The 23,866-nt window shown below is 39.1% G+C and overlaps 2 protein-coding genes and 1 long non-coding RNA gene across 13 annotated transcripts in view; 1 reads left to right on the top strand and 2 right to left on the bottom strand.

The window, feature by feature from the left end:
* The window catches only part of SEMA5B (semaphorin 5B), a 365,129-nt gene extending 359,847 nt beyond the window's left edge, over positions 1-5,282 (top strand). For 9 of the 10 annotated variants that reach the window (XM_082235162.1, XM_082235160.1, XM_082235159.1 and 6 more), the window contains one exon: positions 272-5,282. In XM_082235162.1, coding sequence (XP_082091288.1) covers positions 272-427 — 156 coding nt within the window. In that variant the 3' untranslated portion in view covers positions 428-5,282. The remainder of the gene's footprint in view (positions 1-271) is intronic. The other variant, XM_082235166.1, reaches the window with a different exon arrangement.
* A 1,301-nt stretch (positions 5,283-6,583) lies between these two features.
* On the bottom strand, positions 6,584-7,532 carry LOC309539543. The gene is made up of 2 exons (XR_014222856.1): positions 7,210-7,532; positions 6,584-6,850 (listed from the first exon to the last, which is right to left on the bottom strand). It is a non-coding gene; the product is annotated as an uncharacterized lncRNA (long non-coding RNA).
* A 5,952-nt stretch (positions 7,533-13,484) lies between these two features.
* The window catches only part of SLC49A4 (solute carrier family 49 member 4), a 67,926-nt gene continuing 57,544 nt past the window's right edge, over positions 13,485-23,866 (bottom strand). Inside the window, exons 8-10 of one of the 2 annotated variants that reach the window (XR_014222838.1) lie at positions 23,464-23,646; positions 19,940-20,609; positions 13,485-19,898 (exon numbers count right to left, since the gene is read on the bottom strand). Coding sequence is in view for 1 of the 2 variants with exons in the window: in XM_082235614.1 (XP_082091740.1) it covers positions 20,494-20,609; positions 23,464-23,646 (299 nt within the window). In the remaining variant the exon portion in view is untranslated. Of the gene's footprint in view, positions 20,610-23,463; positions 23,647-23,866 lie in introns of both variants that reach the window. The other variant, XM_082235614.1, reaches the window with a different exon arrangement.

Here is a 23,866-nt window from a genome sequence, read left to right as displayed (position 1 = left end):
GAAAGCCATGTCTGCAAATCTGGAGAAACCCATAGATCTTAGTTTGTAGTAGTGGCTTGGCTCAGATTGCCCAAAACAGTGGCAAGCCAGGAGGAGTTGTGGCCCTATCCACAGAAAGGTCTCTGTAGAGAGCTACAAAATACTTAAGACGACACCTTAGAAGAGGGAAGGTACTAATATAAAATTGCATTAGAAAATGGAATATGTGAGCTCTTTGGACAAGGGAGGGAAAATAATGTCTCTATAAATTTCTCTGTTTTTCCCCCCACAGACACTTAACAAGAACAATTTAATACCAGATGACAGGACCAACTTCTATCCTTTGCAGCAAACAAATGTGTACACAACCACCTATTACCCCAGTACACTGAATAAGTATGACTACAGGCCTGAGGCCTCCCCTGGAAGGACCTTTACCAACAGCTGATGATGGACACCAAGAACTGGATCACTTCCTTTATGATTTTTATTTTTTAAATTGAGTTTATGGACCAAATATTGGCCCAGTCTCTAGATGTAAATATTACACAGTGGGCCTTTTATTTTCTTTTTTATCAGTGGTCTTACTTTTGAGTAGTACATCTCCTTAAGTGGACCCACTGCTTATGGACAATGGACCATCTTGCCTAAGATTTTTTGAGGAGTCCTCAGCTAGAGACATCACATACTGCTATGGATATTTATGGCTGGAGATGCCTTTGTGTCTGATGCCATGACAGTCCAAGAACCAACCATTATGTGCTAACTTTGTGTGGAATGGTACTTGGCTACCCAGCACCGCTTCAGAAACTCAGTGGACATGGGAGACAAATGCCTTCAATGCGCTGAGATGCGTCCTTCATAAGCCTACAGGTTAATGGTAGTATGAATGTCATCCACAAGAGAAGCCTTATCAAACATTGTGCTCAAGATTCTGGTGTTTAGGTTTGGGGGTTGATCAGTGTGTCATCACCATTTCCTGCGACACGTTGAAATAATATGCAGCCTTCAATGGAAAAAAAAGTCTAGTGAGATAAACAGAACAAAGATAAGGTACTTCACGCAAAAACTAGTATTTTGAAACATTTCCAGCCATAGTTTTGAGGGAAATGTAGGATGACATTACCTGAAGTATAGGTTTGGGTGCTTGAAGCATGGGCTCTGGGTAGAAGAGAATTTATCCCACTGGGGAAAATATGATGAGTGGAACAAGAGCCATGGAATATCTTGATTTTGGAAGGGGTGGGGCAACTATTTTCTTTTAACTTTGATTGTGGTAGTCTCTTAAGGAGCTGCTAGATTGATGGCCTTGCTGTCCTTGTTGAAATCACCAAGCTTTGTGCTAATGCTGATTTTATTTTTTATAATTTTTTATTCACTTGGGAAAAAAATGTTTTGAGTTCAGTTTGTCTCTGAAGAATGTCTTCATAGCATAGTCTAACCTATAAAGCCTACTGCAGATTCCTTCAGTGTCTTCCAGCTAGTACTTCTCCATGGGAGTACAATGTGCACCATCAGTTGACAGTATCCTTCTGTGTCTGAGCAAGAAGAAGAAAAAGTAATTCTGCTTCGGTAAAGGTAAAAAAATGGGGTCTGTAGCCTTTTCAAATAATAATAATCCAGTCCAGTTTTGAATGTTATTCTTTGTATATGTGTGATTGTGTTAGACCAGTGCAGAAGCCATGTCGTCTTTGGACAGGTGATTGTCTGACATTCATGTCTAGCCAATACACACCACGCTTTAATGGACATTCCCAGTGTGTCTGGCAACGTGAGCGAGTTTGCCATTGTTGTTCAGCATAACTCCTGGTGCTAAGAGATGGAGACTGCCACAATGCAGAGCATGTAATAAGAGTCCCGGCATGAATGATGAACAATTCCAGAGCTTGGGGATTCTCCTCCATATCTTCTTTCAGCAATGACCATATCTATTTGCAGTTGCTGGCTTGACATTTGTCCAAGCCGTTTGTTTTAGATTTAGGTTCACTGTCTGGCAGCCAGACCTGTGCTCATTACTGTTGCCACCTTTAAAACACATTTTGGACATATAATCTGAATGATGGCACAGTCGAGACCATTAACACAGGCAAGACATGCAAACCGGTCAGTGGCTCTGTGTTCATGATGCAAAATGGCTAGTTTGAATAGGAAGAGCAATCCAGTGCTGATGCCAACACCTGATGTTACCTTATGCAACCACATATCATAAAACATTGGTGCCTAAATTGTGAATGGTATCACTGGTTGCAATAGTCTGGATGGATGCATGGGCTGTAGAATTTTTTGGGGATTTAGATATGCAACCTGTTGGGGTTTTGTTTTGGTTTTTGCTGTTTGCTTCCATGTGCCCATGACTGAGAACTTGATCAAATTTCTACAGACTCTAATCCAGACTCTTCTGGGGTTTCTGTTGCACACATGAGGCTCTTTTGAGTGCCGAACATCCCATTCACCTGACAAAAGAAAGCTGCTGCACATGCAGATCTTTGTTTTCCACCGAAATGATTGGGACACTTGCTCGTAATTGAGCTCCATCTGAGCCTCTTCATTGTGTAAGAAATGGCTGGATCAGTGTCACTGTTTCAGAGGGTGCTGCAAAATTGTAATTTATTTTGCAACAGTTCTTAAAAAGGTATATATGCAAATGAATTAAACCTTTCATTCACTCTTTTTTTGCCATAAATAAGCCGGATCTATTTTTCAGTTAGATAAAGACTAGAATTTATTTTATTACATAGAATATTTTCCCATTCTGGTTATGCAGCATATCTTTCTTTCTCCAAATGCCAGAAATCAGGGCAGGCTAGGGGAGGGATATTTTTAGTTAGGATATTCCAAATTCATTCTTCCCAGGCATCTGAATGTGAAGAATGACACCCTTTCAAAAATATGAATGGCAATTGCAACGTGGGTGTGCAGATGCCATTTCAACAGAAAGTAGGGTGAATGGGTGGAAAAGAACATCTGAGCTTTTTAACATTCCATTAATGTTTGCATGGCAGTACAATTCTTTAGGGGCAACATCTAATGCAAAATAAGAGCAGTTTCTTATCACATGGCAGGTTAATGACATAGGATGCAAGAATGTCACTATGCCCTAAGTTAATTTAGTGTTTCAGGCACCCAGCTGATAATGTCCACAGTAGAGCGGTCTGATTCTCTGAGGGGTTTTCTAAACACCTGGTATTTATTACACTTGGGGTTGTCATAATGGATGTTGTAGTACACACTGGAAATGTATTTGGTTTGGCAGTGTTGCTTTTGACAGCAGGGCTTAGTCAGCAAGGAAACAAAGCCCCCTCCCAGTGTTTGATGTGGAAACTGAATATGCAAATGTTTGGGAATATCCTTCAGAGGAGCAATGCATTTTTGCCATGGGGAAGAGACCCAGCTCTCTTACATCTAGTGGGGCACTTTGCACAGCAAGTCTCTTTTGAGACTCATGGGATTTCCTAAACCAATTCTATGTAGCAGGAGGCAACCATTAAAGTGCCATCAAGTTGCATGCAACCCCAGAGATGCTGTGAGGACTGTGCCCAAATTCTGTACAGTCAAGTGCTACAAAGGATCTCTCATCCACTTTTTGTTTTCCTTTTTTTTAAACCTCCTTTATAAGCTTAGGCAACATCTACAAGATTCAGTTGAACAGATTTGAAACTATGGCTTTCATTTTGAGAGGGATATGTTGAACCCAGGGAGTGGGGCAGAGAGCAAAGGACACAGCAGGTTAAGATTCTTATAGAACGGAGGTTTGAATAATAGCAACTACAAATCCTATTTTACAAATCGTATTTTGGAGGTTGTCCTAACTCTTCACTTTCTCCGGGTGCAGGGAAGAAAATGGCTTTTCGTATTTGGGTAGGAAGATGTTGTTAGCTTTTGATTTCAGAATCATAACCTGTGGTTACTCAAATGTGAGGAACTATCACCCTTGTGTTTTGTCTCTTTTTGAAAAAAATAATAATAGCTTTTTGCAGGAAAGAAGTATGAGCACTACAGTTGCACTGCTCTTATGCATTCTGATACAGCAGTTTCTTACAAGCTGCCATAGAACTCTCCCTCTCAGAAAAGGGGCAGAAGACATATCTATCATTTCATAGCTGTGGAGCTGCTGCTGCTGCTGGAAATTGTTAAAACGAATGTGGCTAAACCTTGCTAGCAAGGGAGCTGCACACATCATAGAAGGTGTGCCAGACTTTGGCAAGTCCAGTGTGTAGAGAGTACAAGAGTTGATCTAAGTGAGTAACATTTGCTCATCTTTCCTGGTGCTTATCCCAGTGCCCTCTACTGCCATAATGTGACTACAGAGAATGTTTAGACTGATAAAGCAGCAAAGCTTAATCACCATACTATATGGGAGCCCTACACAGGTTTGCCTTCTCTTTCTGGCAGCACCAGTTGTGGTGCAGTTTCTTGAACCTGATGATGTTTTGCCACTTCTGCCAAACTAGTAGTGCAGCAATTGAATCTGCCCTTTTGGTTTACGATGAGGATTTATATTTTAACAAATATACATTGACTTTATTGTTGCAAAGCTAGTTAAGAACACCCTGCTCTTCAATAATATGCACATTCTAATAGAGAAGGGGGAGAACCTTCTTTATGTTAAAAGTAAACCTTTGAAGAATAATGAGATAATGGCATTGGAAAGAAGGTGATTGGAGTGTTTATTCATTTCTTGCAGTAGCTCACCTAGGACATGAGTTATACATGTGTACCTGCTGCCTTATTTTTTTATTTTATTTTAGAGAATGAACTTAGATGAAGATCTGTGTAGGAAGTGGGTATGATTTGAATCCCTTTGCAGGGCGGGGGTATAATTTAGGATTGCTCCCCCATTCTAGCATTACAAAATCTAATGTTAAGAAAAGATTATATCCAGCAATCAAACTAATTAACTCGGTCCATTTAGTCACACCAAATGTGGGACTTTATTACACAAGCAAAATAAAAATGTAAAGTTCATCATAAAGTCCCCTTACTCAAATCCTGTGTATGTTTATATATTTATAACACATACAAATGGTATATGTACTGCAGAATGGTCTAAAAATAAATTTAGAATAATAAAAGCAGCACTTGGACTTGAGGATAGGTTTTAAAGGGGAACCGGAAAGAAAATAACAAAAACTTTTCATAGATGAATGAATTTTGTTGTTCAGTTAAAATTGAGGAGTTGACTTTTGTAGCTAGAACTGTTCATCTTCCCAGCCCACAAAAAATCCATTCCTGTTAAGAATGGCAAAGTAAACAATGTTTGTATTTGCTCATACTTTATGAATAAACAGTCCAAATTGACTTAGTATATTGGTCCTATTGTTTTTAATTATCAATAGAGGTGTGTGTAAGGAAAAACTAAGCTGTAAGTTGAATAATAATAATAATAATAATGATATGAGCTGGGCTCCTTGAGTTCCAGTTTCATTTATGTATTACAGTAAGCCTGCAACTTTAACTTTTGCACATATATGCCTGGGGGGGGAAATTAGAAAGGGAGCAGGGTTCTGGGGAAAATGACTTTAACCATCCCATCCACCATTGAACCCAATGTGTTTTGAGTATATGTGGTTTTGGCTTCAGGCACGATCCCCAGACTGTAACCTCCACACAAGTTGCAGGTTTACTGTACTGCAAAAATCAATTGCTTTCAACTTGGTTAGGTGGTATTGTAGATGCTCTTCTACAGGTAAATAAATACTCTTTCATCTTCTAGGCTACTATTCCAGGTTGAATGTAATGGTGTTAAGGGGCTATAGAGTGAATTTAAGAAAAAATGGGTGACTTCTGACCTTGCGGTTGTTGGGCGCATCCAACTTTACTTTCAGTATTCAGCGCATCCCAAATTTAGCCATCCCTATTTCTTTTTGCAGGACTTCATTTTGTACTTGCTGAAAATGAGTTGAGAGGCAGAAAGAAAAGAGAAAAAGCTACATATATTAGTGGCTGTAGAGAGAGGGACTGGTATAAATGGTACTCAAGTTACCTTCCTGATTTTTTAAGAGGTATGAAATGTCCCCAAGCTACAAAATAGGCTGTAGTGCACAGTAGCCTATTCACACAATAAAATTTAATTTTAAGCTCTCACAAGACTATTTTTAACTGTCCCTCTTGAATTGGTTGTCAGTTATTCCCAGTGGGGAAAAAACTCCCATTGGAGCAAGAGAGAACTTGCATCCCACTGGAAGTAACAGGTGCAATTTTGATCCAAACAACAGGAAGAGTAAACTGGTTAAAGCCCCGTTCCCACAAAAACACACCAGCCCCATCTAGTTTACCCTTGAGTCATCTCTAAGTTGAACTATTCAGGTGATACCTCAAGCTATTTTCTGGAGAAACATCCAGGAATTTTAACAGCATTTAAAGAGCTGGACAAATTCTAGAAACCTGCCAAAGTGAGATTCCTTAGGGGTGATCTCTGCTATTTATGCCAGATGTACTTTCCAGGAAACAATGCATTCTAAATTAGCAGCTGTATGTCTGGCTCCTAAGCACATTTGCCTGAAACTGAAACTCCACTATGCACGTGGAACACCATTCTTGCACAGGTAAGACAGTAGATTTTGTGCATCTTTTGTTGTGGGGTCTCTGGATCAGGAAAGTAAACCTCATTTATTTGAATACAGCTATTTAGAATTGGCTAGCTTTTGTGGCAAGGCACTCGCACTGTCAACATGGAATCAGTGTTTCAATAGCCTAGGTTGCAATACGATAAAAGTTGTTTTCCTGCTTCTTTGTTACCTCGCCCGGACCCAACTTGGAACCATTATTATTTGGAGGACACAACTCCCTTCCATCTCAGCCAGCATGGCCACTGTGAGTGTTTCGGCTGACCGCACTGGCAGGGCACCCAATTTGGCAAGGCAAGGTGGCGCTGTGGGTAAAATCCTCAGCGCCTAGGGCTTGCCGATCGAAAGGTCGGCGGTTCGAATCCCCGCGGCGGGGTGCGCTCCCGCTGCTCGGTCCCAGCGCCTGCCAACCTAGCAGTTCAAAAGCACCCTTAAGTGCAAGTAGATAAATAGGTACCGCTTACCAGCGGGAAGGTAAACAGCGTTCCGTGTGCTGCGCTGGCTCGCCAGATGCAGCTTTGTCACGCTGGCCACGTGACCCGGAAGTGTCTCCGGACAGCGCTGGCCCCCGGCCTCTTGAGTGAGATGGGCGCACAAACCCCAGAGTCTGTCAAGACTGGCCCGTTCGGGCAGGGGTACCTTTACCTTTACCTTTTATCCCAACATACATTTTGTGTATCAGACACATTGTACCAGTGGTGATATTTGCTTCCAAATACTTCCACTTGTACTAAAATAATCACATCCTGCCCATATATTTATTATATGGAAGGTTAATGGGTCTATTTCCCTCTAAGGGGTTTCTCTAGTCTTAAGAAAAATACCATCTATAAATAGGTCCTGAAAAGCACCAGCTTCCTAATATTACACTATAAGCCTGTATTTATTTGCAGTGGGTTCAGAACTATTACACCGCTAAAGCAGAAAAAAACCCTGAGGCTTAATTTGAGCCAAGGCTCACTGGTGAATCATTTCAAACCATTGTCAGTGCAAAGACAGTGTGCTTTTAACCATGTGCAGAATATTCCAGCCCAGTTTACTCACTAGTCCATCTCCCGGGCCCAAAGATGTGATGTCTTAAATAGGCATGCACCTCTTGGACACACCAGCGTTTGTTTCAATTGTGAATACAGACCATTTTCTCCAACCTCCCTCTTCCGCTTAAGGATGAAGCTTTAAGAACACATAGATCCTTCGTTTGTAATTTGAAGGGCAAGTTTTTAAAGATAAGACAATGTTTACTGAAGGGCAATTCTTGATTGCGGGGAACAGAGTTGCTAGTAGGAGGGATGTGTTGCAAGTTTACACTGAGGTCAGGAAGAATTCCATAAAGGCTTGAGGTACAGAAAAGATAAAAGTATGTAGAGGGAAGTCAGCTGCACAACTAACTACTCTCAGCCAGTATCCAAATGTGTGCATATTTGAAATCCAATCTAATTCATTTTTAAAAAGTAAAGCACGAGGAAACACAAATGGGAGATGAAGATGGGAGATACCTCCACTCTATTTTGTAGCTGAAGTGGAGATAAATGACAGCTCTTGAGTATATAAATAGAGATAATTATTATCACAACAACAAACAGAGTATATGCCTTGTGAAGCAAAATAGGAAAAGAAAATATTATCAGACTCTGTTGTAAAGGCATAATACCCTTCCTATGCAACTGAACACAATGGTACTGTTAGAATAAAGGTGATGTATACTGTTAACCACTGCCTTTAGACACTGTGAATTTTAGGGGTGGGCTGGGCTTCTGTATTTTTATAAATTGTACTATGTAAAGAAGAATTAAGAAATAAAACTCAAACAACCTACTAAGCTTCTGAGTTGTTTGTCAGCAGTAGATAAGATGACAATGGAGTTTAAAGCTGTGGCTGAAGGAAAGGTGCTGAAAGAAATTTATCAATAGTAGCTTCTGGGCAAAGTCCTCATGTTGGTTCCAACTTTTGATGTAGACATAAAATCCCATTATCCATGGAATCCAAAACTTGCTAAATAAGATTAGGGTTCTGGCCACATTACTTCATCACAGGGGAGTAGAAAGGACATTCCCTTCTGCGGAGCCTGCCTCCCCTGGATGAAGTTTAGAATCCGTCCCTTCATTTCGGAGAGTGTGCTTGACAAACCACCTTGACACACATTTATTTGGATATCACAAAGCCAAATGATTTTCAGTAGCTACTAGAAATGCAGCTCCCAGTATATTCAGATAATGAAAATATTGAACTACTATGGAAGCTGATATTAGCCCCCAAACTACCAATTATAGAAATGGTAGAAAACAGACTTGCCTCTCTCTATGTGGTGGGGTGGGAGATGCCCTCTGGAACAGTTGTCAACTATCCCTTAAGGTTTATTGTGGGATAGGAGATAAATCATTCCCTGTCTGAAATACAAAGTAAGGAAATAAATGCAAAGTAAGTTATGATGATAAAAAGGCATGAAGAAAAAATGTCCTAGGGTAAGCAGGGGCAATCCAAGTCATCCTATGTAAGTCTGAAATAACCACTGAGAATAATTTTGATTCCAAGGAGGACTACACGGGACACTTATCCCCTGTAGAAACAAAAGGTAGTAAAGCAACCTACACTGTCCTGGACAGATACTTTTCAAAAAGAAAGGGAAAGATTGGTTGCACAGGAGACCTTCTACCCAAGTAACCATTGGCTACAACCCTATACAAAATTAATATACCTTAATCCATTGAAAAAAGTTATTAATTCCTACAAAAGCTAGTCAATTAAACAATCCACACTTCATTAAATCAACTGGAGGCACATTTCAATCCATTACTTAGACAGTCAGCATTTAAATAAACCATAACTATGTTTAGCAATCAGCTAAACAAAACTTAGTCATTAAAAACCCCCAATTAACTGTCCGACTATACATTCTAATTGATTTCCCCCCAAGAGTAATACATTTATAGGAACTCTATTGCCGCAAATTAATGTTTCTAATACAAAAAGCCAAAGGAAAACATTCATCGCATGTTCACTCTTAACTTAACTCAAATTCATCAGTTCATTATGCTGCCAATTCATTGTAGATACTAATTTCCTAATCCAGAGGTTGATCATTAATTCCTCTGTTTATTGAAGAGTATCAATACTTGGTATCTAAATGGGACTCCATGCTTTCATCTGCTGAAAGCAGTATGTATCACACACACAGACTATTACAAACATATATCAAGACAGTTTACAATAAATCAATTAAAATAAATAAAAATAAAAATAATCCCAACACCATTAACAGTCAGTACAAAATTCAACTTAAAAAGTTTGACAAATGACTGGTATCAGTAGCCAGCACAACAGTGTGTGTGTGGGGGGGTGAGTATTCCAAAGAGTGTGCACCACAAAAAAAACCTCTTTGGTTGGGAAGATGAGCTTCTGCAGAATGTGGAACAACCAGGAGGGCCTCTGTAGGTGACCTTAGTGAGAAGACAGGTCTGTACACTTATTTTATAGTATAACCTTTAAAATACAAACAGAATGTACTTACAGGGACAAATAACGTTTCCTTGCAGCCGTTTTATGCCTCCAGCCTTTGTTCTTGCCAAACAGGTTGATCCCTTCTGGTGGTGGTGCAGAAAAATATTTATGGGAACAGTAGTTCCTACCTGGACAGACTAGTGGTTGGAACCCAAGCTGCAGGAATGTTGCCTGCTTGCTAAACCATAGCACTGAAAAAGGGGAAGCAAGGCAAACCATGTGGATAGGGGAGAGGGATATGGAAGTAACAACTTACTTTGTTGCTGGTCCTATCTTCCACCATGATAGCTTATCCCTGAGAGTGAGTGAGTCACTAAAGAACCCAGCAAGCTTCATAACTGAGTAGATTTTCCCAGTCCAAGCCCAACGAAAGTCCAAGCCCATACAAAACACTGGAACCAGTAAACTTCTAATTTGCTTTCTAAACATCTATTCAAGGACACATGAATCTCTCTATCTATGAGGTGTTAAGACATCTTGAATGAAAATCCCCACCAGCTCCAGTTATTTCTTAAGCACAGTAGCTCCAATGAGTTCACCCAGCTCTGCCAGCTTCAGAACCAGACCCATTCTCATGTGACCTGTTCCTCACCTTTGCATGTGCAGGCAAAGATCTGCTTGCTCCAATGAGGTAGGACAAGGCTTGTTCACATGATTAAAGTATTCAACTCTTGTCTCAGATTAGTCATTGCTTCCCCAGTCATAAACCTTAAAATTTCTTCCCCCACCCCTGCTACTGTTAATGTATCTTTCAACTTCCTCTAATTGAAAAACTATTTCTAAGCACCTACATCAGGCATAGGCAAACTTGGCCCTCCAGATGTTTTGGGGCTACAACTCCCATCATCCCTAGCTAACAGGATCAGTGGTCAGGAATGGTGGGAATTGTAGTCCCAAAATAGCTGGAGGGCTGAGTTTGCCTATGCCTGACCTACATCTCATCTCTTAAAATGAAATTTGCAACAGTTGAGGCAAATATAATTTAGGTCTTGCAGCCTCATTTGGGTTTATTTAATATTAATCCATTGGCACCTACCGTATTTTTCGCTCTATAACACGCACCTGACCATAACACGCACGTAGTTTTTAGAGGAGGAAAATCCGTAGGCATGCCACCCGTAGGCATTTCCTCCATAACACGCACAGACATTTCCCTTTACTTTCTAGGAGGAAAAAAGTGAGTGTTATGGTGCAAAAAATACGGTAATTCTGTATAAGTGTATTCTGTATGATCAAACGGTTAGGCTAAATTTATGGAAGTGTTTTAAATTATTAGCCTAGGTTTACTGGCTGCATCCATTTTTTAAAAATGTTTGTACTCAACCAAAGTATAATTTGCCACTGCAGCATGACAAGTGCCTTAAAGCACAATCATACCCACACTTACCTGTGAGAGCCTCACTGAGCTCAACGGGGCTGATTTTTACTAATGTAGATAGAACATAACACTCTTAGTGACTAGTTCCACTTGCCTGAAATACAAACAAATGAATATAAAACTAAAGTTTGACTATCAGAATTTCTTTACACCTGGAAGGGTTACCAGCTCTTCCCTCTCCTACTTTATATTTCCTGTCGTATTTTAAAGGCAGGGGACAATTAACAAGGCCTTTAAGATTCCATTAACACATAGTAATATTGTGCCCCTGAACCTTTGGCTTCAGACAAGCATCCTGAATTTTACTATGCTAGATCTTCAAACAGGGCTGATTGTGTGGTGTTTCAAATTTCAGCTTTAGACCCTTTTGCTATATATGACCAGGAAGCCAATAGACTTGAATTTCCAAGGACACTGCTCTTAACACAAAAGAAGAAGAAAATGGGCTATTTACTTGCTTCAAGAACCAGAGCCATATGATCAACATTTATAGGCTGAAAGACTAGTCCCAATGGTCTTGAAATAACATTTTTTATCATTGTTACATATCACTATAAAATGGGCCCATTTTGATTGAGGGATGATCATAGATTCTTATTGGGAAAATGTTATCGCTCTCGTCCCTTTTATTAATCAAACTAAAGACCATGGAAAGTGACAAGAGTCAGGGACACTTGTAGTTTATGTTCCGGTGCAACTGGAAATTTATATCACAGTCTTGTGCTGAAAATTACACCATAATATCATAAAAAATAGATTGGATTTCTAATAACCTGAAACCAGCTACACCTGCATGCATAATACCTCATTCCTAGTCAATCATAAGCTATAATTTTGAGAGTTTTCATATTCACAAATGTGCCTCTGGGAATTTATTTTTTTAATGCATCCGATTAGAAAGTAATTGAGAGGCACCACATCAGTAAAAACAAACTTAGTGTGAACTAGATTGAGCTTTATCCCCTAGATTCCTTAACACTTTACATGCGGGAAATTTGTACATGGAATTGTTTAGTATTAAGGCACATTTGTGCACAATTAGCACATCCACACATCCTTTGCTAATTGGTCTGCAATGTAATGCTAATCTACTCTTCAACTGACTAAAACTACATCTCTAGGAAGCAACATGTTTGTCCTTCCTCCTTTCTCTAGTTTTCCACAACAAACACACCAAAATATAAAGAGCAGAAATTCTAAACTTTGTTTTTGTTATCCAAAGCATATTTCCTTCAATACAGCACAAGTGACACTTACCTGTGCCTTCAGCTTGTCTGTTGAGAATACAAGGTAAGATGTATTATCTTCGTCCATAAAAAGCCAAATTCAGGATTAGGACCTGAATTTACCAGGTTACTATTAAAGCCATCCCATTTGAAAAAGTTGACATCAACAGAATCAGTGTTAGATGAAATCTGAGGCATCACCTTGATATTTTTTGTCCCAAGTCAGAAATGACTGTGACTCATCACATCAGACATAAATGTTGTACATTTTGCTAGGTTAAACAAATACTCTGAGGAAAATACATAATAAATATAACAAAAATGTAAACTTTTTTTTTAAAAAACCCCCACACACATTAAAACCATAATTACAGACAGGTGTTTTTAAAGCTTTATCCAAATCCTGAATCATCATCTTATAGATTAAAGAACAGAACAGTAGCTTTTTTTGTTTACAAGACACAGCTTGTCACAAAAACCAGCCCTTGATGGGATAATTTGAGGCCAATTCTGAAACAAGAAACAAAGATTCTGTTGCTTGTGATTTGGAAGATCATCTCATGGAACTGTCTTGAGAAAAGCCCAACTTATTTTTGAGTTTTGACAATTCACCAAAAAATTGCATCCAGTTCTTCTGGCAGCTGCCATTTGTACGATGACCTGGAAAACGATCCCTTGTTAAACCTGTTCCTAAGCTTGCATCTCTTGCCAACAGACATATGACAAAAAGCCATGTTGGAATCCTCCACAACAAAGCCAGCAGCAGATACCTCAATGAATATTACCATCGCTCTAGGATATTATATGGCATCCAAGCACAAAAGATGACTCACAAGCTACAATTAACATTTTTAATGTGTATCAAGTATTACACAAGTTAACACCAAACACTTACAGCAAGATTCCAGTTTAAAGAGAACTCCAAAGTGATAGGTGAAGTTTACATTTCTAGATGTATTAGACAGTGGGTTTTAAATAAGTTTTATTAAAAAATAAAAGACATCACAGACACAATCCATGAGAAACCTGTCCTACTTAAGTTCCAAAGGGAAACTAATAATGAATGGGAGTAGGGCAGGACCACACCTCTAAATTTATTTCCATGAGATGAATGCAGGATATGCTTCTGACAGATTGTGCCCCATGTCAGCATATTACATACAAAAGTAGAACTTGCCCTAAAATAAAAATATCATTTTTTCCTACAAAATTACAAAAAGCAAAATGCTTACAAATCCTAATGAAATCATTTTATGTTCTATGTATTTGTTTTTACAGTTTCAGGTTAGATTTACAAAAAGTCATACCCACAAATGAAAGGGAATCGTTTTTACTACAGGTTCACACCACCAGGCCTAGTTAAAACAAATCCTGAGATGCAATTAAAAATCCATGCATTTGAACATATAAAACTTTCTCTGAAACATAAAAGTGAGGATACTGCATATCGCAGAACATGCAGAATTCTGACAGGTGAACGACTACATGCATATAAAAAGGTTGAGTTCAAAGAAAAGCTTAGACATGAGAAAACAGTGGCTGTAAAAAATTAGTTAAGCTAAATGTGGAGTTACTGAATTGAGGTTTGTCTTAAGCAAAGGACAACCAACCTAAGATCAGACCAAAGTGTTTTTGACATTTCACCACAGCTCAAGCCAATACTCCTCAACACCTGTGTGACCCAGTTCACCAAACACTTTCTCATTATTTAATGGATTGTGTTGTTTCAGAACCTGCAGCTGTATATCCAAATGAAACAAAAATATGGATCTTAAGATGTCAAGTTGGACAACTGAAGGCTCATGGGAGATAGCAATAAACCTCTCCAGCTCACATTGGGAAATCCTGACACTAGCTTCAATTCTTCCCATATCTGAAACATTGCAGATACAAATACAGAAAGAATGCAAAGTGCCCTAACTGGTACAAAAAATGTGGAGTGCAATGAAGGCAAACTGTAGAGGGGGTTTGATCCTGAAACTCTCAGGCTCCTAGGTCGCCTTGTTCTCGAGGGGGAAAACAGAAAATGTAAAAAAACTCTGCTACATGTGCAGAAACCCAAAGGAAGGACCAATGCATATGCTGTCATTGCATAGAAGAGAAAAGCCACTCAACATGGCACTGCCAAAAGGAATTAAGCTTTTCTTCTTTAAAATAATAAAATCCAAGCCTTTCTGGTTGTGAAGATATGCTTTAAAAATGGCAATGGAGGGTGAAATCTCAAAAGCCAGAGTTAGAGGGCAGTCTATTGTCAGCTCCTTGAACCTCTCAATCACTAGCACAGATAGGAATATATCGTACAACATCAAAGCATATTAATTTATGTAAGTTTCTGAATTCATTGTTTGGTACAGAGTACTTCTCTTTTCAGTCAGTGGTCTTCTAGCCTGGGTTAAAGAGGATCCTGGCCCATTTCCAGGGGTGGCAGTGCAGACTTCTACTATACACTTGCGTTTCCCATGCCGTAACAAAGATTCATTGATTTCCTCATACAAACCCAGATCATGACGGTTTCCTAACATGCCCTTTACCACAGCCTACTGCAATGATCTACATTTTCTTCTATCTATTTATTTACTTATTTCATTCATTCATTCAAATATAACACATAAAAATTGGTTTTTATCTATATTTTCTTTTAAAAATACACAATTCGGTTAGAATAAAGTATGTTAGTGTATTTGGAATAATGTATTGCTGCTTCTTAATGCAAAAATCTTGGATCTGGGGGTGGAGTGGAATTTTTTATCTTAGAATAGGGCTGCCACCAATTAAAATATCAATAATGAACTCAGGTTTAGTCAAATAATTAAAGAATTAGTCAAATCTGCACAATTATTGCATATGAGAAACTAAGGGTTGCACCCAATATGGCATAAGCAGAAGGCAATCTCACTCAACACCTTGCTCCCCCTGCCAGTACCCTGCAACCCCTTGCAGCCCAGAGGACAGCTCACAATGTTGGGCAGGTTCTCCCAGCCCTTTGGATAGGATTTTGGCAAGCACAGCGGCCTGTAGAGTGGGCAAAGAGAAAGAGCTCATGCAACATGGGATATAACCCAGTAGTTCTAAATAAAAACGTGTGCGGTAGCACACATCATCTTAGAAAAGGGACTCCCCATTCTCTCACACAAGGGCGGGAGATACTTCTTTGATGGAATTGGTCATCAATAGTACTTATAATTACCGTGTGTGTGTGTTCATTTGATCAAAATATTTTGATTAACTGATTACGTGATTAAATTTCACAGACCTTATTCATTTGTCTCTGCATGCACAACGCAGCCACACTGACCAGTATTTTCCATTTCACATGCGAAAATAATTCCACATGCTTATCTTGTTTGAACTTCTAGGCAGGATGCAAGTCACCGAGCACGGACAGAGGTGGGCATTCTTTCCCCCCAAGCTCCCCCCAAGCTGGAAATGATCAATGATAAAAAGATTTGGTGCATTCTCTCAGGAACATATTTTTAACACTCTGGCACGTAAATTCTTAACACGTTTACCCGAAATTAAATTTGTTTGAATGATACCAAATTCCCAAGTAAGTGTGGCTCTAGCATCAAGCTATGGGAGGTAATTAGAATGGCAATCAGTGCCTTTCACTGTTAACTGATAAAATACTGATATAAATTTAGATCATTATATTATCATTTCAATATTTAGACATTTAGAGAGAATCGATGTAAGACTGCTCTGAGAAGAGTTCATATTCCTGACTCATTCAAAACAAGGACAGATCTACTCATTTGAATGAGACCAAGCAAATGTCTAACAGATAATAAAACTTCACTAATTTATTAGAGAACATATTGTGCAGGCTGCCTGGAGCACAAGGTTAGATAAGATATAGTCCACTGGGAATTTCTCCTGTACAAGTTACATTGAATGAAGGGGGGCAACACAAGATTGTGCTGCTCCTATTCACTTCAACAGAACTTGCATGGAAGAACTTCTCTTCGGTGTCTTCATGATAGTCTATATATAACCCTAACCATTCCTATACAATTGCTGTATGTACCTATCTAGCCCACCGTGTCACTTTCACTTTAATGTTGGGAAATAACTGATGAGTAAAAAGTATAAGCAACCATATCACATACAAAAAGTATTTTCCAAACCACTTTTGCTGCCCTAGCAACTTGAGAAGTTACCACTATTATGCAATATAATTATAAAGCAGGTTACTGACCAAATCAAAATTTCTGCTATCAGAACCTTTATAGGCTGTCTTGAGCCACTGTATAATGTATAGCCTTCATATTCATTAATTCTACCTAATGCCTATATATCTACTTCCCTTTTTAGTAAAGCACACACCTGTAGGTGGCTCATTTTGCATTGTGTGTTCAGTCTTTATAAAATCAAAATGTTTCCCACACATTCAACAGCGCACACAAGGATATAACACCTCTTCAGGTTATGCCAGTATGCCTTACCTATGAGATATGAGAGTAGGCGGCCACCTTGTCTGAACAGGAGATCTGCACTACATAAAAGATGGGACCACAGATCTGTCTTATCCTAGACAGTGACAATAAAGTTATACCTGTATTATCTCTCACACATCAGATGAGGACACCAAGTTCAAAAAGGGACTGGCCCAAGCACAACTCCAGGAAATGAAGCCGCAGATCCTACTCACATTTTCTAGTTCTCAGCCAACAAGTTGGGGATTTCTTTTTAACAACACAAATATAAGAAGAAGAAAAAAGGACACTATCACAATGTTGCCACCAAGCTGCCCTCTGACTAGGAGGACATCTACTTGCACCAATCTTCTAGTTCATTTTTAAGTGCTCAAGAGAAGTAAGACAAAACTCAGGAACAAAAAAATGCCTTGACTCCTCTTGGGAGCAGATTAAGAGTACACAGAGAGTTTCTTTCCCTAAAATCCCAACAGTGAGAAATGCCTTGAAGCGTAATCAAGGGGAACACTTAACCTGATTCTATGGACTCATTTTAGCTAATGCCACACAAATAACATGGCAGCCAGGAGGGGTATGTGTATGTGAAAAAACATCATCTGCTTCTTGTGAAAGTACTTCAAATGTATACAGTTGCAATCCCAGTAGGATAACTCTTCATTAGCAAAAAGAAGTTTCAACCTTCATGTAACTGGGACCAGGATGTATTAATTGACATTGCTATTAGATGAATGCTAGATTGTTCCCTACTGGGCAATGAAAGGGTGTTAAGTGGATGGCCTTGTTCCTCCTTGTAGGTGTTGCACCCCAAGAGAAAAATCATGTGGCAAGAGCTGTGAGGAAGCCTGCTGAAAAAAATACAGAAAAGCCTGCCTGTAAAGTGAGGGGAAATAAGAATCTTTCTATACAGTCATACCTCGGGTTACATACGCTTCAGGTTGCGCTTTTTCAGGTTACGGACGCTCCGAAACCCGGAAGTACCGCAACAGGTTACTCCAGGGTTTCGGAGGTTGCACATGCGCTAAATCGTGCTTTGCGCATGTGTAGAAGCACCAAATCACAACCCGCGTGTGCGCAGACGTGCTGCTGCGGGTTGCGAACGTGCATCCCACACGGATCACGTTCACAACCCGAGCGTCCACTGTATTGCAGATTAAAATGGCTATATTTTGGCTGAAAGGTACTTCTAAGAGAAAGGTTTTTCATCTTTCATGAGCTGTCGCGGATCAGTTCATCAAGCTGTCACATCCTATTAACCAATATGGAATACAAAATGGTACCATAACAACAACAAAAAGTTGACGCTATAAAATGACACCAATAATTCCATTTAAGTTCCTAAATGCAATTTGAAGAAATATTTCAGTTATCCACAGAATAAAATGACTGGACAAACAGAATAAAGCCATGTGTCTGAGAAATATTGCTTAATTTCTGAATTACAGTGGCCAAATGAATCAAGAGTGGCAGAATGGAACTTCTTTGAAGGAGTGAAACATATCCAAATTCAAAGTTCTCACTGAAGCATAATATTAGATTGTGGAATCCACAAATGCCCCTGAGCAAGTTGGCTTTGTTACCTCCTCTTAAAAAAAAAGTCACTCAACTGTGTTATGTAAACTATGTCATTACTTGAAGAGATTGCTTTTCGAATGGACAATGGCACTAAATATATCATTAGAATTTCGACACAGTGGAAATTTACTACTAAAAAATACACTTGTAAGATTTGTATGTGCAAACAATATTTTACAGGCATGCACACAGACCGACCGACCAATGGAAGAGAACAAGCTCAGGATTAAAACTCAGTATTAACAGAGCTATAAGAATGCTCATGGAAGTGTTTCAAAATATTTGTGTTAGTAGAGAAGCATACTGGCCACAATTTAGTAAACACAGGTTGACAATTCCCTCTCTCAAATGGATGGTAGCAACATGTATTTTGCATAAGATTTCTTGCAAAGCATGAGCACGTGAAGCTTTGTAAAACCAACTGGAGAAGCTAGATTGGCTTTTGAAAACAAAGCCAACTCAATAATATGTGTCGTAATACAGGATACACAGTACTGCAACTACCATGTTATGCAACGTTCCAAGGCTGGAGACTCTGAGTTGGAATCAGACTTTGCTCCCTCTGGTGGACAAGGGAGATTCCCTGCTCTCCTGCGCCCTCAGCCTCACCCACCTCCCGAGTTGGGCTGAAACGCTGTGGGAGGGAGAAGAGAAATTGGTAAATGCCGCCCCCACCAGTGGGATCTGCCCACTGGATCAAAAGCTTTCTATAGAAGATAAAGTCTGGATCGATTTGATTTGCCATTTAATTTTGTTACCCGAAAGTACCACCACTGAATATCTGTTTAAAAACAAAATCACACATGATAGGCACTCTTTAAATTGTAAACTAGCTTGAAAACACACGTGACTTGTCACAGAAAAGCTATAAATTTTGTTCAGTCAGCTTGATAAAACATTGGGAGGACAGCTTGCAGTATTTGGATGGAGAAATGAATTAAAAATATCCCAGTAAAGGTAGTGCTGACCCATTGTACCTTCACAACCGATGTCATTCCTATACTAAGGCAATTAATTGTTTTAAACATAACTGAATATATAGCACCAACTGATATAAGACCCTTCAATGTGTCAAGAAGGGGACTGGTTAGAAAACATTAGCAATTGCTTCATTAGAAAATAAATGTAGTGTACAAGGGGCATGTCAAGACATTTATATGGATTTTAAATATTTGGTCATAGTTAAAATCCTAGAAGGATAATTTCATATCTACCTACTATTCTCATTTTGATAGCGCTTAGAGGGCTCATAGTGAGGGAACAAGTTGTTCAGCCCTAATTAGCTACGTTGCAAATATTTGGTCATCAAAGTGACACTTGTCTTTTCATATACTACACCATGGGGGATAGTATATTGTTTAAAAAGCAGGATAAATATTGGAACATCAGAATTCTTACTAGACTCTTTAGGCTGCAAAAATAGACTTTTTTGTGATGGTGAATATGTTCCTCCCTTAAACCCTAAGTAAGATATTCATTTTGTAAATGGCTTGAGTTGGCACAAAATCTGTATACCCAGTTAAATAGCTTATTAAATAAAAATCTCACAGTTAATAAACTATAGCTTCTCCCTAACGCACATTCTTCTGAGTGTGTGCTTTTAAAAAAATATTCAAATTCCCATTCAAGTACAACACTCACCATCGTTATCAAGATAATAAAATCTGAAATTAGGAAGTGTACTTTAAAAACCACTTTGTAAGTTCAGTTAAAAGGTCAATGTTAAAACTGTTTAGGGTTTTTTTAGCTTTGACCTTTGGTCTTTTCAATTTCCAAAGGAAAGAGGCAGAGCAGGGTTCTAACTTCCATCCTCTTCTGGAGCTCCCTTCTGTTTTGTGCTATCAAACGGAGACAATGACATCGAGATAAAGTCTATCGTAGGATTCCCTGAAGCACAGGATGAGCAGAAGACTTAGCAGACAAGAGCCTGGGAGGCACCAGTTAAACCAAGAGAACTCTGGGTGGGTGGGGGAAAAAGAAGAAAGATTAGTCTTGAATATGCATGTCCTACTTCATCATAAAAAACAGCCAGTTCTTTAAAAGCATCATAATTTAGGTTAAGGCAAACACTTCAGAGAAAGTGCAATCTTTGTCAGAAAGAAGTTGTCCTCATTGAAAATAGGGGTACTGTAAGAAATTGAGCTGGGGTGCTCAAATAGGCCAGCACCCCTGCTTAACTTCTTCCAGCTGAACTGGGGCACACAGGACAGCCTTGCCTATTCTGTGTCTTTAGTTGTTATGCTTGAGAACTAACAGAAACAAAACTATTTACACATAAATGAAAAGCATTATAAAGCACCAAAGATTTTGATTTAAGAAGATGCAGTGAAAATAAACACATTGAGACAAAAATTTATGATTTGATTATAACCCTTGTCGTGGAACATTTTAAAAACAAAATTAATTAAATTTTAGCCATCTTAATTTGCTTGGTAAGTAAGTCACAATGATGGGATGAGGTCTTCACAACTCCTTTGCTGTGCAGACATTGTGGTGGAGAAAGATTAAGAGCATCTCTGCATCCTACCACAATTCCAAATGCTCACAAGAAAATTAGGCTTATACAGCTATATGTCAGGAAAGTTGAGCTCAGTGAGACCATATTTATAAATTGGATTTCAAATCCAGAGTCTGTAAATCATTCCAGAATGAGCTGTGAGTGCTTTTTAAAGATCTACAGGGTGTGTTCATTTAGTCAATTCTTTTGACTCCCATCAGCTATTCTTTTGCCTTCCTAGTCTTGTATTGATAAAATATCATTTTATTCAACAACAGCAGTCTGATTTGGCTTGTCAGGACAAGCAAATGTAATTTCTCCAGCAAAAGATGCAGTCCAAACCAATGCTGTCCAATGGTTAATTATTAAAGTTAATCAGTAAGCAAGGACAATGCAAATGCCACCTCCCTATCAATATTATGTGTATTTCTGAAGAAATGCCTACTTTGTTCATTGTTTTTACAGAACTCTAAATGTACCCTCAGGTCTAAAACCACCTAACAACACTGGTCTGGTTTAATCCCAGTAACTCACAGGGCTAAAGGTGCAAAACTCTCAATATTATAGACAGCACTGCTTCTTCAGAAATATCTCTTTATGTTCTATTAGGCATCACCCACTACTAATATTTTTGATATCAATTCCATCAAAAGCTTTACCTTTTACCACATTGAATAGAATGTACACCAACTAAGTGAAATCACTAAAGTTTCCAGTATCCTCACATTCCCTTATGCTCCTCTCCCTCAAACTGCCAAATTAATACATGGAAACCATCCAACCGTAAGTGGTCTATATATTTGTTTAAAAGACGGCAACCGTCTTTATGGGGCTTTCAAATGTCAAAGCTATTTTTTCTGGCCAAAATGATGTCAACTAACAAGAATGTGCTTAAAAAATAATAATTCAAAGCACGAAACTAAACTTATGACATTACAATGCACCAGTAGCAGTCGTCATGTGGGTTGTAAGTCAGCTCTGCTGGCATATCCAGTAGAAGTGTATACTGGGAGGCACTAACAGCAAAATCTATGTGTATTCTATTCTCCCTCCAAGGAATCATGGCATCGTAGGTGAGGATGATTCTATGGCAGTTCTTGTGAACGAACAGCAAGAGCTGAAGAAAAATCAAATATGGAAAGGACTGATATATGTGAGGTTGCAGCAATATTCATCCTTTCAACCAATAGCTAAGGGCCATTGCATTCCTGGCTCATTATTTACATGTGAACACAGGGCATTTTACATGAACATGTAAACAACAGCACGTAGTGCATGCATACAACAAACAGATCTGCAAACACATACACTCTAAGTATGGGAGATGTACAAGAAGATGTATGTTAGGCTAAAGACCTTTTCTCTGTTGTATGAGAGGGTACGTTTCAGAAGGGGGGTGGGGAGAAGAAACCCTGTCTCCATTCTTCAGATGGTTCCACACCCTTTGTGCTCTACAGGAGCAAAGCTCAGAGGCTTCAGGTTGAGCCAACCCTTTATCTCTATAGCATTGCACTGGGGAGGTATCCGTCAGGCCATTTTGAACAAACCAGGCCCACGTGACCATCAACTGTTTTTAGTGTTGCGGGACTAGATTGTGCTTGCCGCTGGCTTGAAACCAGAATTATGGTGTATGATGCCTGGTGATCAAAATGTGGGTGGCCCTGTCCAACTGTCAAAAATGGAGGGACCTTGAACTCAAGAAGTTTTCCCTCACCTGCACTATAGCAACACATAACCCACAACTCTCCCCTCCTCAGTTTACAATCTTCCAAAACTTGTCTGAAAACAGGACAGTGGGGAGATACCCCCTCTTTTGCCAATCTGTAAATTGTGAGTGTGGTCAAAAGACCAGGAAGACCTGGAAGACGAAAAAGAAACCACATGCTTCTTCTTACCCCCCCCCCCCCGAAACAACCAGATTAGACCCTGAAGCATGAGATTGGATTAGTTTTATCGCTGTTTTAGCTTGCCTAGCTACGTATGTTATTAATGGTCATAACATTACGTGGCTCTTTGTCTTCCTTTTTTTTTTTTTTAAGCCACCACAGTATTTATCTCAAAGGCATCCCACTGCCCTGCCTTCAAAGGAACAATTCTATGTGAAGATTTCAATCTTTGACTGGCAGACTTATAAAGACGAACACATAGGGAGGGCTATTCTTCTACAAATGCTAAGGGATTTATACACATCATTAGTGTTAACAGAAGAATCTCCATGAAGCTCCTCTTCCTGGTGAAGCCAAAAATAAAACTCCCAGCTGAAATACGTTGTGCTAACAAATTGATACTCCACAAGCATCTAAATACTCCTTACCTTTATTGTAGAAAGTAAGAAAAAATAAAAGAACTCCCATGAACATGTTGCTTAGGAAAGTGGTCACGCCGCAAGTAATCCCTTCTGGAACAGGGTAGACAGTTTCCACAAAAAGTTCAAAGAAAATAGGTACGCTGCTGTTCAAGAAGACGCCAAACAAGATGCCAGAAGTATACAAGGTGGCTGCAAGAGATTTTTTAAAAGCACATTTGATTATTTACCTATTTTATTTATACACTGCCCAGCAACAAAAAGTTCTCTCAGGTGCTTACCATAAAAATTAACACCATAATATATACAAAACAACAACAACCCAACATGGCATTTAAAACAGTATAAAAACAGCATTAATAAAAGAAAACCCAGTGGCAGGAAATAACAATAGTGCAATTTTTTTAAAAAA

The sequence above is a fragment of the Podarcis vaucheri genome (assembly GCF_965113315.1).
Source record: "Podarcis vaucheri genome assembly, chromosome: 1".
NCBI lineage: Eukaryota > Metazoa > Chordata > Lepidosauria > Squamata > Lacertidae > Podarcis > Podarcis vaucheri.
This window is presented reverse-complemented; position numbering and strand designations above follow the sequence as displayed.